Source organism: Symphodus melops (genome assembly GCF_947650265.1).
Source record: "Symphodus melops genome assembly, chromosome: 23".
In the NCBI taxonomy this organism is placed as follows: Eukaryota; Metazoa; Chordata; class Actinopteri; order Labriformes; family Labridae; genus Symphodus; species Symphodus melops.
Window position 1 is genome coordinate 11,535,072 of NC_136713.1, and position 17,582 is coordinate 11,552,653.

Consider the following 17,582-nt stretch of genomic DNA (forward strand, 5'->3'; position numbering starts at 1 on the left):
TCTTGAAACATACACACATTGTTCTCTATTTCCTCCATGGGATTCATTTGTCCCGAAGCAATCACGATTAACCATCTGAATCTAAACTCACTTCAGGCCAAAACTTCTGGCTATACCTGACTGTTCTCTTTTTTTCCTGGGTTTAAAGAGGTCAACTAAGTCAAGTAAATAAAAGCGGTCTCATGAGGGCAGTGGATCCCAAACTTTTTGATGTTTTGACTTCACAAAACTCTTGGTAAGACCGACTTTCAGGTACTAAGGGAGGACTTTTTCCTAGATTTGCCGACAATATTTAGGTGTTTTCAGATAACAGGAGGCTTTCATTAATTCAGCATTTTAAAACCTCTATCAGAGGGTGTGCTTTTTTTTTTTTGTCATTACTTCCACTTCTAGATTCCTCCCTTTTATTCGCCTTCGCTGTCATTTGTACTCATGAGAGATATTTGTTTTCCTTTTATTTTGTTTTGAAGCACATTGCAGAAGGGCCCCTTCTGCACACAGGTGTTTTAATATGAATGATATTGTTGATGTGAATGTTTTTGCTGTTGGAAAAAAAAAAAAAGGTTAAGTGAATTTAGTTGAGAGAAAGATAAGAAACCTGAGCGTAGATGGATGGTTTGTTTTTTGGAAAATAAAGAAGGAAACAGAAGGTCGTCATAGCTCGTGTGCTAAGACGCTAACTTTTACCTTGTGTGTGTGTGCGTGTGTGTGTTTCCAGCTGAACGAGATGATCCGCGCGCCGGTCGAAGGGGATTTCTGGCAGGTGGACCACATCCGCCCGGTCTACAGCGGAGGAGGACAGTGCTCTCTGGACAACCTGCAGACGCTGTGCACCGTCTGCCACAAATCCGTACGGGCACACTCCGCATCGCTGCACCCATTACAACCACAACACCAGCTTTTAGAGCCGAAAGGGCTTAAAGGGGGCAAAAGCAATTTGTCTAACATTTAAGGGCGCACGGTGGACGGACCTCTCCTTTATCCTCACATAAAAAGAAAAACCTCATCACTCATGTTGAGGATCACATGGAGTGTCAGTAATGTGATACATGGTCAAACACATTGATCAAAAGTCATACCATCCCTCACGACGCTGTATATTGACTCTAATAGCATCACAGTGAGTGTGCCGTATGACATGTTGATGCATTTGTTAGCAAAAAGCGATACATCAACTTTCACTTTGAGCCTCTTCAGGCACTTTTTCACAATCAAAGACAACTCTTCCACCTGATTTTAAGTGAGTTTTCAAAATAAAACACAGCGTCGTCATGTGCTCGACTCTCACGCCAAATGCAGCGTTTGTGTCGGCGCCGGTGTCAGTTCAGAAGGAAGCGCCTTGACGCTACCTTGACGAGATGTGAGGAACTGTGCGTTCTGATAAGGGGGGGATCCTCACGCTTGTTTTATGCCACCGCTCAGACGCTTTAATCTTGAAATGCTCAATATATTGATCTCGCTTTTCTCTGCCACGCAGGCTGCAGATTTAACTCTTACATCATGCTCTTTTTTTTTCTTTTTTTTTTACCCCCACAGAGGACGGCGCAGCAAGCCAAAGAGCGGAGCAAGATGAGGAAGAGTGTTGCAGCCTCCAAAGTTGCGTCAGACATCAGCAGGTTCTTCATCAGGAAATGAGACAGAGGTTTAGTAAGGGTATGTTAAATTCTTGAATCAAAGTGTTGGCGTGTTTTTCGAACAAGAAGCATCATGATTATTCACACATTAGAAATGCCGTTCAATCTGAACAAAAGGGCTCAGGTATACAAAAATCTCAGTTCCTTACTTTTCTCCATCGCGCCCTCCGATGACATCATGGGAAACCTGCATCGTCCTGTTGCAGATTCACTTTTTTTTCAAAACAGCGTCACATGCAAATTCAGCCTTCGCTCGTCCCCGAAACGTCACGAGTGTGGTGGTTATGATTTATTACGCCCCCCTTTCGCTGGAGGCTGAAATGGAGCAGGTTGTTTAGAGAGTCGCGGCTATTTTAAGATTCTGCAAACTTAGCAAAACGTTGCAGGTGAGAGACGAATTAGGGGCTTTGTGATTGAACTCCTCGGAAGAAGAAACACAACTGTGTGTCCTCATTTGGGCCCTCGACACGCGGCGAATTGTAAATCTTCCTTCCTGGAAGATGGATGAACGCTCCACTGTGAAATAAAAACCTATTTTCATCTTGTTTCATGTTGTCTTCTTTTTCCTCTCCTGCTCTAAACACAGCTTGGACTGTAAATACACCAAGACGTTGGTTGTTCTGACAAGCCAGCAAATCGTTTCATCGCCTCGAGTCAGGAACATTATTGTCCACATCCACGCACATACCTCCTCTTCAGCTGTGCTTGATGATCTGAACAGGGCTAAAGTCAGTCAGGAGGGCTATGTTTAGAGAGCCTGAGAGCAGAGTTACTATGGAAACAAGGCTCCAGGTTCAGCAATGTCGGGAATATTGAATCTGTTCTTTTGAGAGTTATACAATGAGCCAGACAGACATCAGAAACTCCAATCAATACCAGCAGGCTCCTGTGAAAACGAGGCCGTCACATTCCTCCTCAGCAGCAGAGTTTTACCTCCTCTCTCTGCGCCGGGATGTCGTCATGTCACGATTTGTCTGTCGGCCTTGTCAAACTCTGAACTCAGCGAATTTCGCCATCCCTGCAAAGTTTACAATTTTTCTGGCAGCCCCGACTTACTCTCAGCCTATCGGAGCGCACCGTCGAAGCCACAGTTAAAACTTTCTCGGAGCCCGTGTGGGTGCGAGCGTGGGTGTGTGTGTATTTCCCCTACGGCTGCTCCAGGTCTCCACTTAATAAGACCGTTGTTCCTCTCCTGTCCAAACCGACAAGCTTTGTGAGTAATGAACATCTCCCAGGCAGCCTTCCAACAACAGCAGGTTTCAGTGTCAGTCCCTGTCAGCAGCCAATGACTCTGATCTGCTGTTTTATTACACCCAAAAGGTGTATGCGCATGTGTGTGTGTGCAGAAGAGGAGCAGTGATAGAGGAAGGAAACTAGTGTAACTGAGTGTTTTCCCGTGTTACACCAATAAAGTGTGTTTGGCAGAGAGGACGACAGAGGAAGTGGTGTGTGTTTGTCAAATGGAGCCATAATGAGGCGGCGCCCAGATAAAGACGTCTCACCTTCTTCCCAAAAGGCTGCTGGGTAAAGAGCAGCGCATGCAGCCTTGTGACACTGTTTGCGCTGGACAACCTATCAGCCCAGAGGAAACACATTACCACCACAGGTGACGACAGTAATAAAGATGGACTCAAACACAGACGGGCAGCCGCTGAGGTTTGCGTGTTTGCTCTCTCACAGACGACCTCCCTGCGCTCTGTCTTTAAACTCAGCGTCAAACCTGACCAACCAGCCACCAGCTTTCCCCATCAAGATCAATCGACGTCTTCGCCGCGTTGCCACTGCTGCAGAGACGCATCAACAGGTTCCTTAGCAACACAGCACACTCTGAACGTCTCATGGCCAAAATTAGCTGGGCAAATAACTGGCGGATATAATGGCATATAGTTAGAAAGTCCCAGCATGGCAACAAATAAAAGTCAATGAAGTAGGGAAAGGAAAATGGCACCATCTGAAGAAAATCCAAGTGGAATTCATGTGTATTGCAGCACAGGACAGCACAACAGTGAATCCTGTTAAACAATATACATCTTTTTATTAAAGGCAAACATTTTGTAATGTTGTATTTATGTTTTAAAGTAGAAAACAAATATGTTCCAAAATGCCCAATTTATGTTATTTCCTTTTCATAGTGTTATTTTTTGCCCTCTGAACAGCACACTGCTCCCATAATGTTGCCAGATTTCCCTCAGGGATTCATAATGTATTTCAGATTCTGATTACTTTTCGTGCCTTATGTAACTTTTAAAGAGAATATTTGTATTTTATCCACAAAAAAAAAAGTTTGTTTGCTCAAAGAGATATTCTAGAAACACTGCGATCAGCAACGTGATGCTAGCCCTACAATAAGGACGCTTATCGACTAGCATATTTTTATTGGCGTTGTGCCTTTACAGTCCCAGATGTCATAAAGACCAGCACATTATGGAAAGCAATGGACATCTGTTGATGAACAAAACATGACAATCATGTTTGAGTCAGTCTAATTTTTTTTATCATTTTTGTCAAGCTAACATTTTCGACAATGTGCAAATCCTAAGAATCAAATGTGTCTTGCCACACAATCGCCCGGACAAATAAGTTTCAAGTTGAGAATATGTGAGTTTATCAAAACGCTTTACTTAAATTTTACTTTAATAGTTTTAATGAGTATAGGAAATTTTAAAGGGACAGTTATTTGGTTATTTACTGTGGTCATCTGCTACAGTAAACGTAGATAAGCTAGCAAGGCTAGCATTAAGTAGCACATGGTGCCTATAGCTGTCACAAGTCATGTAGGGAACTAAGGAGTATATAAATATATAATGTGTATAAATAACTGAATGAATCAATACATTTTCATCTTTGACAACTGACATCCAAACAAGTACACCTCTATATCATATTTCTGATAGCAGGCTACAAAACTAATAATCAAGAACTAACTTAAAACATTTGCAGAGATAATTTGATCATCTTTAAAGGAATAGAACAGCTGAAGTTATAATATAGTCCTTAACAAACGCATAATTTCTCCACCTAACACTGCATGTCTTTTGAGGGGATTACTTTTTAAATAAAAGTACATATTAATGCTACTCGTAGAGATAAGTCGTAAACTTCAACACACGATCTGTGTTCTTTTGTTCGATGTCATCACAAACACTGAAAGGTAGAAAGTCTGAGCACAAAGCATCACCGCATAGCTGCAACTGCGTTTCTCAAAGTGGGTCAGGGGACCTCCATGGGGCCCGTCACCGGGCTCATGGGGTTCGCACAGAAAATTGAGAAATAGATTAATATCCTTGCGACTCAATTCCATAGGAATTTCTCTAATTACAGACACTGTAAGAGAATTGTATAGGTGACTGTTGGTGTCATTGTCAGCATCTCCCCACAGAATCTGGTGACAAAATATGTCTCTTTTGGGGTCTGTGACATGTAGTGTTGGGAAAAGCATTGTTCCAACCAGACAGTAAAGTATACAAATCATTCATAATTCAATGATGATTTGCATTCAGACAGCAAGGCGTTATATTTGGCGCCATTCCACTGGTTATTCCATTTCAACCTCGCCTGCCCCTATAATCTACTTTGGCCTTTTCAGCTGAAGGAAGCGCTTCTACAAACCCAATCTTGTGTGACAGGTGTGATGGAAAAGGGCCAATAAAAGCCTGCACAGTGCACCGCATGCAGCCGCCGGCTCTCCAATCCATTGCTGAATCCTGCTGTGGTTTGATTCCTAGCTGCCACACTCTCCGCTGTGATCCCTCTGTGTCTGTGACCCTCCCTGCCCTTCAGTAAGGAAAAGGAAATAGACACGAGGGAGGCCGTACCCCACTGCTCTCCTTCAGGAGGGACAAGACAGGAACGGCACAGTCTCTGTCATGCCAGAGCCCCTCTGATATTCTGTCACTGCCTGGAATGTGAACTGAAGAACCTCATTATAGAAAATGAATGGACCTCTGGTTAGACTTCTGTGGTTTTGTGTAACAACACCCAGAAAGCTTGTCTTCTAAAAGGCTGCGCCCGTCGTCTGATTGAACTCTGGAGTTGGCGTTTAGGCAGCAATTCTTGGCTTCATACCGTCACAGCTGATGAGAGGCTTTTGTCTTTATTGTCATATTATCTCTCAGGATGGTGATGAGATGATTAATCATTTCCTGCTGCAGACTCGTGCTTGCGGATCGCTGGCACTGCTCGACGGAGCGCGGCGCCCTGGGTGGAGGGAAACGGTATTATGGCCCAGGTAATTGGTGGAGGACCATTACTCATAAACCATCAAATTAATCTCATTAAAACGGAGTCTCTGGTTGCTCTGAGGGGTTTCTTTGGGACCAACGCTGGAGAAGCAGTTTTCCAAAATGAGTTTATCCATCCTGATGAGTGTCATACAAGCAAATGATATTCCAAGAGGAACTGCAGCTGAAGCGAGTAACAGAAAATCAATACAACAATTCCATGTTAACCGAGGCTGGCTATTTTCTAATGTCATCCAGCGCGGTAGGGGATGTGCGGCGGTAAAAGGATGCTTTCTCATTGCTCAGCTGGAGGTGGCTTTTGTCGAGTCCAAATTCTATTTATTCAAGATGGCTCCCTGGTTGTCTCCCAAGATGCATGGCATGCTGCGGATTAAGACCAAAAACGCAATCAATTCACCCAGCAGGAGATCAGGGGAAATAACAGATAAGGTTCTTAGCATAATTCATACAGTCCCCAATCTGGCGAGGATTTATGTATGTCTTCAGTGTAGCTCACTCTCGTTTGTATGTCAGAGCTCGTGTGGGGCTAAATTGGCGCTTCATGTGGCCCATTACAATCAAGCTTTGTTTGGAAGGGCTCCTGTGAGGACTGGATCTGACCACATCGTTTTACAAGGCATCTGTACCTAATGCAATTAAGGACTGATGTCATCTCATCTAACTTTTATAAGCGGTACATTTCTTTATAGCAGGCTGCTTCAGCATGTGCAGGATTCAGAGAAAAAAACGCTCCCCTGAATGCACCTGACAAAAACGGATGCAGTAACTTGAACAGGTGCATTAGTAACACATTGATGGTATAGTCCTTCAGAGGAAGACAGCCACGGTAGGCTACAGCATTACTGTTTTCTCCTTTTCATGTATGCTGTGTTCAGACGACTGAGGTTAAAAAAAATGAAGAGCGCGGAACAAACCGACCTCCGAAAAAGTTTCCCCTTTTCATGAGCCTTGAAAGACATCTTTTCATCTCCCATTTCATTCTGCGGCACATTGATCAGCCATCTCTCGCAGATTGCTTCCAGACATCTATTCACTTGCTCTGTCGCCGCTCAGCATGACTGCGTTTCATAGGTCTTAATGGCAAGGTCTTGCTTTTGTATCGCATATGAAAAACCTGGACTACAACCGCTTAAATTCACAAGAAATTAAGTTTTTTTTTTTGTTTTTTTTTTGAACTTTTGTGAAAGTGGATGATCAACTTGGACAGTTTCTGATGCAAAACTGGGCAAATTCTAAAATTTTTTTTGGGGGGGGATAGATAATCCTTTGCCTCATCTAGGTTTTTTCCCCCTCCTTTTCAGTGCATGAGCCAGAAAAAGGTCATGTCAGTCGTGTGACAAGAGTGACAGGTCTGGGGCATCATTACCGAGACTTGGAAGGCCTGTGTAAGCACCTTTGGTCACCTCAGGAGAATAGATCCCCATTGCGCTGCTGCCGGCCTAATGAGCACACACAGCAACGAGTTTAATGAGAAGAGGGCGATTGCGACTGTCTTCCATCAGCTCTCTGCTCCGTCTGAACAACATCCCATAATGCCTTGAACACACGGCATGAACGACCGAACAGCGGTGGAGAGCTTGTCACGCGTCAGCGCTACACAGTCAGCAAGGAATCTGCCGAAATGTCCTCGGAGCTCAAAACGCAGGATCCTTGAAGTAATTCGACGCAGTCAAACAAAATCACGGATCGACTCGTTAAATAATCCCAGCGCCTTTCAGTCGTAGCTGGATATTTTAGCACCATGTTCCCAATGTGGTCGCTGGTTTCCAACTGGCAAAACATTTTTGGATTTCTACTAAAGCAGACTTTCTAAGTTCCCAGTCCAACATTTTTGTGAATTTCTGGCTTGTAAAAATGTTTTAAAAAAAATCTCCTGATAACTTCCATTTTGCTTCTGATCTCTTTGCCTTTCAAATGAAAGGTAAGAGTTATGCCCGAAGTGAACCTCAGCTCGCCGCGCTTGCACTCCAGCTCACCCCGTTGCGAGTCATTATACATGAACGAAAGAGCCACAAGTTTGCAGCTTGTGTAAGACACATCAAAATGAGCCACTGTATTCATACTGAAAAGGTATGTCTTTTAATTGTTTTCCACTGAACAACCTTCAGTGGATATTTGTGGACAGATTGGCTTTGGACTCCCCAACAATTGAGTCGCCTTTGGTAAAGATCCAGATCTGGGATTTCTGCCACTCGATGACTATCACTGCGTAGCCGAAATTATAAAACACAACAGAATGTTTCCAAAAGTTTGGAATAAGTTTAAAAAGGCCAGTCGCAAGTTTTAAGTGGAGTCTGAGGTGTTAGGAGTGATTTCTTTGGGTGTAAGTTGGAGAGTTACTCAGCGTTGGCGGAAGCTTTTTTCTTTTCTTTTCTCCAAGGCTGCTATTGTTGCCTAATTAGTCCAATCGAACCAGAAAGGAAGGAAACACCTTTTCTGAGCAGCAATCACATTTCTTCACTTTCTGCAAAGATGTATTTATATTTAACTGAACCCATGGTTTTATGAAAGGGAGTTACTGGGAGTCCTTTCCTCCATCACACAGGTCTATTTATACGCTGAAAAGTGCTGTTTTAACTGCCACTGCGTGAGGAAGTGTCATTTAAATGTTTTCTTTTTAGTTGCATGACTGTATTGTGGCAAGGGAATACTTGAAAAGAAGATTTAGTCCTTGCCAAAAACAAGTTCTAAATATACAAGTGTTCAGATTGAAATGCATCCTGTGTGTCATCAGTCTTTCATCATAAATGCCCATCTGACTTCATTCTAAGTCAATTATACCTGTCACAAATGTCCATTCAAATTTATCGATAAGTACTCTCACAATTGGCTGTTTGAGTGGGTTGCATTTGGCCACTCAGCCGTGGACATCTTCACACCCACACCACTTCTTTTTTTTTTTTTCTTTGTATACTCAGTTATGCCAGTATCTCAATTACTGTGTGAGTGGGCTGGTGTTAAAAAAAAGAAAAAAGGGGGGGGGGGGAAAGTTGGCCGCAGCAGCAGTCGCCATCAGCCCACACAGAATTATTCTATGTGATGATATAAATCTTATTTAATTATGTGTGAGCGCGCAGGTTTTGCCAGCCGTGATGAAAGGAGCGAGGTGTTCGGATATACCTGAGAGAAGCACTGCGCACTGTGCCAGTGTTTATATAAGTCTGCACCGTTGGATACCTCAACTTTTTCTTTATGTAGCTTTGAACACATTTCCTATTTTAATAACAGATATAAACCTGAACAGGTTACAGACTGTGGCAGTCGACTCACAGATACGACATCTAATAAAAGGATAAAAGACAGGAGCATCTTCATGTCCAGTCGAGATGCACAAATGTCCCATCACCTGGCAGATTCATAAATCTCATTCAAATAGGATGAACATTACATAAGATATGATATTAACTGTGCTCCATGAATTCTGACTCATCATTCTGAATGGCTTCTTAATCGTGCTGTAATGGCAGCAGGTGCCATGGCGGAGCCAGACTTCTTTTTTTGAATGGTGTGGCCTAACTGGGGCATCGACTTACGCAAGAGGTTTGCCTGAAGTGTGAAGTGCCCACACACACACACACACACACACACACACACACACACACACACACTAGCATCTATTTACCCTTTCAGCCTCCTGAAGGCATGTCTATCTATAACTGCTTATTAGACTCCTCTTCGAAGGTCTTATCTGGGAATCGAAGGCGTTTTTACTCGGCCTTGTCGCCGTCTGAGAATGAGTGGACTCCGGATTTTAGATCAAGACCACCACTGACTGGCTTTTTACTCTCTTTCATTAGATTGGATTAGAAGGAAAACACCTTTTTTTTGTAAAAGAACAAATAAGTGAAATTCATTCATAATTGGATTTATATCCCCCGGTTACGACTGCAATCTTCGCTGTGTTAAGGTCTAAGTGAGGGACACGCCTGCTGCACACAAGATGATGGCTTTTGTGGGATGTTTTAGGTCACGGGTCTCGTCTTAGTGCGGTCTGGACTACAACACTGCTTACATTAAAGGTACACGATGTAGATTTGGTTGTGAAATTTGGACAAGTGAAACAATTCAATGCTAAATTTTCTGAACAGAATACACAAAGCTACAAACATTTTCATCTGAGGACACTTTGTGTAAAGAGTCATGAACACAAACTTTTACATTTTTCTACCAAAACTATATAGTGCACCTTTAATACGTTATCAACTTAAATATAATCCTGCAATAACACCGAATCCTTAAAGAGTTCTCATCTGTCTTTTCATCTAGCTTTTCTTTTGCCTCTTCCAGTCTTTATTAAATAAATGTAAATGTGTATCAAAGGTTCGCTCGTTTAATTAGTCTCACTTACTGGAGATGTCTGATATTCCCCACATCACTCGTAGAACAGCGCTGTCAATCAACCGAGTCAGCAAGCCATTCATTTTGACGGCGATACGTTTCCCCACATAACAAACGGCATCGTGGTTGGGGGTTTCTTAATTGATACAGGGTGAATCACGTGTGGGGAGAAATGGACCAGTGTAATGAGAGGACACATTTACACACAGCAATCAAACCTATTCAAAGATCGAGATCTTAATTACAAGTCTAGTGGCTTCAAATGAGGGTTTGGTATTAACGTATCAACGTAAATGAATAACCAGAAAACATGCTTCATAAGCTCTTCCTATTGTTCCATGTACTGTAGTGTGTTTCGAAGTGATTACGAATTGAGTTTTTGTGACACAAATGAGAAGCTAATTCAAAGCGAGGAAAAAGGCAATAAGGCGAGAGAGCACAAACGCACACGGGAGGAATTACCCAGCAGCAGGTGCATCTTCACACACACACACAGGATTAGCTTTGTTACACCCACACAACAGCGAGAATCGCTGCCTCACACTCGGGCACCTTTGCTTTTGAAGACTTATTAATAGAAGATTACAGAAACGCCTCAATCTCTGACGACGTTATCTTGACGTCAGTGCTATAATACTTGACATGACATTAAGGCACGAGAGGTGAAAAACCGAACTGATTAATTTTGAACACGACCCCTTTTTAGCAGGTTGATAGTGCTTTAGATTTTTCTGTACTCGTGTGTAGTTATAAAAGCAAGCTCCCATTATCACAACTCCAACTGAAACAAGAGTCACTATTTTTATCCATGCTGCTTTACCTTAAAATGTCAATAAACCCTTGGCAGCACCCCCATTGCTTCACCCTGCTGCTGTGAACACAGAACACCAGATTTTTATGCTCTGTCGACCCAAATCCAGCTTTGGAAAGCCTCAACTCCTACCTTTCCAATTCAGCTTTCTCAATAACCAACTCATCCTCCTCCACACACTCCCACTCGACCGCATAATCCATAACGTTTTGTTTTGCTGCTTTGCTGATGACACCCTGCTGTATCTCCCACGGAAACCCGATGAGCCAAGTAGCTTCTGCTGTCATGTTGAGTACAATATGTCATGCAACTTCTATCAGCTTGGAAACAAGTTATTTTTATCCGGCAACTTATCACAAAAAAAACATCTTAGCCTAGCTAGGCAATCAATCCAGTCCAAGGTCGAGAAGGGTTTCTGTTTCTGACTTTGTAGCGTTAGCTGATGCTACATTTGGAAACCTGTTTGAATGTATTTTCTCATTGAGAGGGTTTAAGTAGCAAGCTCTTTTTTGGGCGGCAGTAGCTCAGTCTGTAGGGACTTGGGTTGGGAACTGGAGGGTCGCCGGCTCGAACCTCGGCACGGACCAAGTCCGGTAGTTGGTTTGGTAGCTGGAGAGGTGCCAGTCCACTTCCTGAGCACTGCCGAGGTGCTCTTGAACAAGGCACCGAACCCAAAGCTGCTCTGGAGTGCTCGCTGTGGGCAGCCCCCTCACTCTGAGACCTCTCCATTAACGCATATCACTCAGGTCCTGTTTGTGCAGGAGTGTGTATTTCGGCCATGCGTGATCATGTCCATTAAAGTGTAAACTGAATTTCCCCTCGAGGGATTTTTAAAGTATAAAAGTATAAATGTAAGAATATATGAAGGACGTATTCGTGTTGGTTCCTAGCTTACAAGTGTCCAACGTCATTCCTCTAAAATTGCTCCAATTTGCTCCAACAACTTTCTATAAAAAGATATAATGGGCCTCTTAACTGCTCGTCTTTCATAATGTTGTTAGCTTGTTTTCTAGTTGCTAGCTCGCTTTCTTTCTAACTAGTAGCTAACAGCTAATGTTCTCTGTTTATTAAAGATTTTAAGAGTGAAACCAGCTGCATAATGCTGCATTTAATGAGGATAATGAGAACTATGCTACTAAAACATGACAGTAAAGTTGCAGGCTATGAGACTAGCGTAAAGCCTCCTTACAAGCCTTGAAATACAGTATCACTCTACAAAACAGAAATTTTAACGTTGAGTGTTCATCTGAGTTAAATCTATTTTCCTGACCCTTCTCGATCTTGTTACTTGATTTCCTAGTTAGATTATGATGCCAGAAATAAAAGATCTTGTTTCAATCAAACTGATAGAAGTTGTGTGAGATCTTGTACGTAACGGCAGAAAAAAAGTTTCTGTGTAAGATACAGCAGGGTGTCATCAGCAAAGCAGCATACATTTTTGGGTGGAGTGCTACGGAGATACAAGACGCACCGACGCACAGCGTAGACGATGCATTCAATTTGCCTTTCATTTTATCTTGAGTCAGAACTTGCAAGGATTTGTAGGGACAATTCAAAAGTAGTCTATGTTTGTGCTATTTTGTTTGCTTTGTTTTTGCGGGGTTGGATAGGTTATTACCGCTTCTTACGAAACTGTATGCTAAGTAATCAATAGGCATTGCCTAGCTTTGCTGAGCTGAAAGTTACAATTAAGGGGAAACAATTATAATTGTTTTGAAGGAATTAAATGTCAGCAAAAACCTAAGGAGGTACTGATTGGATTTATGACATATACCGCTAGCTATGTGACATCTTGACTTCTTTATGCTACCATTTCCTGGCTTTAGCTTAGCTTATATTTGCTATAAAGACTTAAAGATGGCTAATGCTCTTTGTTAATTATAAATCCCTTCAGCTGTTCATTCACAAAAGCCATAGGAGAGTATAAACTGAACCATTAGGAGGAAAATAATTATTAGGGTAGGTATTTTCTTGGTGTTGTGATTGCAGGGTCATTATGCTCTCCCTAATGAAACAAACCAGCGGAGAGCCTCCATCTCGGCTGTAGCCGTTATCGTCGCCCTTCAGAGAATATAAAAAGGAAAACACTTCAGCAGCAGGCTAATTAAAACCAGAGAGGTCTGGATGAGGAGGCCAAACAACCCACACAGGTGGGCACGTCAACGTGTGTGTGTGTGTGTTTATGTGTGTGCTAGCTACTGTAGCACATCATGTTTATGCATCTCTGTATGTATTTGTATGAGTGTGGGTGTCTATGTGGCAGCAATTCATGTTTTTTCCTCTTTATTTGTGTGTGCTTGTGCCAGTGTGGTACATCTGTGAGTGTGTGTGTGAGGCGGTAGGAAGTGTGCGTCTGTGCATCCTGCAGTTCCTGTTTGTGTGTGTATGTCAGAGTTGTATGATTGTTAGAGGTGCTTTCCATTCATTTTAATGGCTTCAGCCTCCACTGCTGTCCCTTCATTCTGCTGCCTCTAACGGCTGACAGGAAGGACCATGCAGCTTTCATGTGTCAGGACCCTGCTCAAATAGGCCATTGGTGCACCATAATTAGTTCAAATGTCGAAGGCGGTGAATTATTGATGATTGGGGACGAATAGGGAGGAAGACATTTCACATCAACCCTGTTTTTTTTTTTTTTTTTTTTTTGCTGTTTCTTTTTAAAGGACAGCTGGTGCTCTGTGGTTCCCACCACAAACATGAATATCTGGTGGTTCGGCCGCAGGAGGTGCATTTGCATCAGATGGAGAAATAAACAGGGCTAGTAAATGAAAATCATTACAGAGGAAATTGTAAAATAAAGTCTTGTATTTTTTGGTCTGTAGCTACAGCTACATGATAAAACCTTAGCATTGGTTGGAAAGAAAAGGTAAGCCAAATCATGAAGACAGAGGCTAATTCATGCTCCTGCCAATCACTGGATATAATTGCTCTACCATGGCATAATGGCAGCCAAGGCTCAGCCATTTTCCCCCTCAGGCCCTATCTCAGGTACTTAGAGGGGTTTGCATCAGCTCCTGATTTTTCAAGAGAGATCTCTCAGCATTGAATGACAATGGACTTTCAATGGCTTATAATTATGCCACTTTCCTGCACAATATCCTGGGCATCATTTGCATTAAGGCTGATACGAGTGTAAGTGCACCGTATGCTGCTCTGCGAAGTCCTTTTGATCAGCTCCACCGCCGAAATTACAGAGTGCCATGACATTTCCTGGAATGCCTGTGAGCCTCCGTCCTCTGACAGTTATCTGAATCTGTTAATTAGATGGATCAAGTCCAAAGTTTGTGGCTGTGCGAGCTGACACGTGTGTGTGTGTGTGTGTGTGTGTGTGTGTGTGTGTGTGATGGTTGCAGGATCACAAAGTGTGCTGAGAGGCACCTTGAATTCGTGGCATGAGAAACGGCGTCCTTTTTTTTTTTCAAGGTTATTCCAACACTGCGTATTGTTTGCTTTAAAAATAAATAAATAAATAAAAAACATTCCTCTGAAGGTAGAAAAAAGATGCTGGACGTTAGTGTTGCTGCTGGCGCCAAAAGGACAAAGGTAATACTGCCATCTAGTGGTAAAACGGCAGTATGGCCGGTATGAATCAGAGACGCATAAAGACAAGGAGAGAGTATTTTGCTGTACATCATTACCTTTTTAAAAACAGGCTACTTTACGCTGCTGTGATTATCCTCCCTGAGAAAATACATTAACATGAAGCTGTCCTTTTTGGGGTTTTATGTCATTAAAAAACAGTAATTTAGTGAGAAAATGTCTTCAACGAATATCCATTAAGTTTGAATTACCTACCTGTTCCACTGAAAGAATCATAACCTTAATAATAGTGTTTGTGCTTTGACCCTTTGCCTGCGCTGAGCTAAATATGTTCCTGTCTTTTGAGATGTAATTAGAGCTGGACCATGTTGTCCTTTCAGATGGCTCTTAATTCTGGGATTTGTTGCTCACAAAAGCCGCTCTCATATCCCTTCCTCTCTGCGGATTTTTTCGAGCAGTGGGCGTCTCTTATTCAGCTCGAGAGGTTGCTGAAAATAAATCATCACCCTCCCACCAGTATGCGAGAAAGTCCAGATGGTTGAATTTTCACTGACGTCCTCCTGCTGAATTTCCCCATTGTCTTCCACGCTAAAATTAGAAGGTAATACTTGGTGAAAACGCTGCGTCTGCTCTGGAGGTGCTAGTTAATTATCAGGAACTGGATTTATGTTCCACCCACAAATGAACCATCAGCGCTTGTACGTGTGAGAGTGTAAAAAAAACCCTGAAACTTGAAACCCCCCTGAGGATTGCTGATGGGAACAAATGACAGGTTTCGCTGTCAAACAGTCTTTCCTGCTTGTTCCTCTGGGAAGAACAAAAGGGGAAATGCCTCCAAGGTAATTTAGCAGCAGAAAGAAGAAGAAGACATTTTTCTCCCACAGTTTCCACAATTCTTAAGGAGCAAAATCCTGCTTGCATGCAGTCGCTCAACATCTAATTCCAATCATGCCTTTTTACTCTAATTGCATAGCAACACAACTACGTACAGCTTTTTAAAACATAACCCGAAGTGAAAGCCGATATGGTCCTCTTAATGCAATCAGCAAGATTATAGCCTTTAACATAATCAATTACTCAAATCTCCCGTTTGTATGCAGGCAGAAGGAAGGAAATGACCACTCAGTTTGGATGAGGATGATCTTCTCGCAGGGGACGACAATTGACTGTTTTATCTTCAAATGCAGCAAGAGCTTAAATTCAATAGCGAGTAAATCCAATGTTATGAGGCTGGGATTAACCATCTGCATGATTTGGCAGTTTTTTCTTCTTCTTTCATTTTTGCTCGCTGTAAGTGCTTTCCTGGCCAAAATTAAGGGCTTAAGATTATTTTATTTTTTTGGGGGGGGGGTCTTTATATTAATTTAGATATTTTTTTTATTTCTCAGTGTTCCTCTTTGTTGGTTCTCCTTGAAATTTAATAGGTAAGATTATTACAGGAAGCGGAGAGTGAATAGATGTCAGACCAAAAATATAAAAAAACGTCAGCGTTTTCTGAGCGAGCTCAAGGTCTAATCGTTTTTTTGTTTTTGTTTTTTTCTGCTCAGGAGCTTTGAACGGTATGTCCTCTCCTTCCTTCATGATGACACAGAAAAGCACATCTGAGTAAAGAGGGGTTTTTTTTCCAAGATTTCTTTGTCTTGTGTAACCACCTGTCGGTTAATGTACAGTCTTCATTAACCTGCACTCACACTGGGGTCACCAAGGTCACCTTTCTTATTCTTATTTATTGTCACAAGATTATTGTAAATAAAGTTGAGTTAAATGAAAGCAGGTGATGCATCTCTGATAGGTGTAAGACCAGTTGTAGTGCTGGGTTGAGTACTGTTACGACGGGTGTTTAACACGGATTTCTACACATAAAGAAAACTGAAGGAGAAGATGAATGATAAAAAAAAAACATTCACCTCTTTCCTCTGGGAAACATTTTTAAATTGTACAGGAGTTTAAGTACCTGGGCACAGTTATCGACAGCTTTATGAAGACTCAGCAGTGTCTTCAACCGTTGTTTTCTTTCATCCTGGATGTACTTACCTTTCGTATCCGATGGACTATTGTCCGCACAAAGAAAGAACAAACAGATCTGTTGTTTAACTGGGTAACAAACCTTCTTTTGTATCGAACTTTTTAATGTTGTATTTTAACTTTGTGCTGACATCTTTCTACACTTTTTATAGTAGCTGCACTGTCATTCACTCACCGCTCTGTGTGCCTTTGAATCGCCTCTCAGGGACAAATAAAGTTTTTTAAATTGAATCATAAGTCTAATAGTGTGTGTGTGTGTGGGGGGGGGGGTTACTCCTCTCCCCTTTAGGCTGGTAAGACTGGAAAGAAGAGTGAAGATCTGTGCACACTTGATGATTAAACACCATTCTGATTATACTTCAGAGTAATGCTGAGTTTTTTTTTGTGGGCTTCTTGTGCTTTTTTCCCCTGCAGAGACGAGGACAGTGGATAGTCTGAAATCAAGGAGAGAGCGAGAGTGGGGAAACGACTGTGTGGCGAAGGAGACGCAGGTCAGATTAGAACCAGCGTGGCCGCTGATCTTTGAACCATCTCTGGTCCTGACTTTGCTGACATCCGTTTCTCTCTGCTTCTTTGACCATTTTCATCAGCAGTGCATTGCATTGATTGTTTTTGGTGAATGCAATGCACTTCCGTAGTATCTCAATAGACTGATCAAATATTGCTCCCAGTACAGAATCACGTGGTGTAACACTGTTCGCTTCATTTGCACTCGAAGTAAAAAGATTCGTTTTGATTCTCTCCAACGAAAACCTTTAAGATTCCAGAGGACACATTCATCTTAGTAGAAATGTGCTCTGATCAAATCAGCAAAATCAAGTATATCCTGTGTTCATGTATCTCTGAGTCGTGACTGTCTACAGTGATTGAGAAGCGCGAGTCCCGCTGGTTCCGTGGTTCTGGATTTCAAGTACAACAACTCGACTTTAACCTCTGACAAAGCTTCAAATAAGTACATCAATGTGTTCACATCATACAATCATGGGAAAATCC

General features: G+C 42.3%; 1 protein-coding gene across 5 annotated transcripts in view; it reads left to right on the top strand.

Moving 5' to 3' along the window:
- zranb3 (zinc finger, RAN-binding domain containing 3) overlaps positions 1-17,582 on the top strand; it is a 96,971-nt gene that overhangs the window by 78,700 nt on the left and 689 nt on the right. For 4 of the 5 annotated variants that reach the window (XR_013778259.1, XR_013778260.1, XR_013778261.1 and 1 more), the window contains exons 21-23: positions 719-850; positions 1,537-1,653; positions 17,004-17,080. Coding sequence is in view for 1 of the 5 variants with exons in the window: in XM_079336106.1 (XP_079192232.1) it covers positions 719-850; positions 1,537-1,635 (231 nt within the window). In the remaining 4 variants the exon portion in view is untranslated. Of the gene's footprint in view, positions 1-718; positions 851-1,536; positions 2,180-17,003; positions 17,081-17,582 lie in introns of those variants that run through there. The other variant, XM_079336106.1, reaches the window with a different exon arrangement.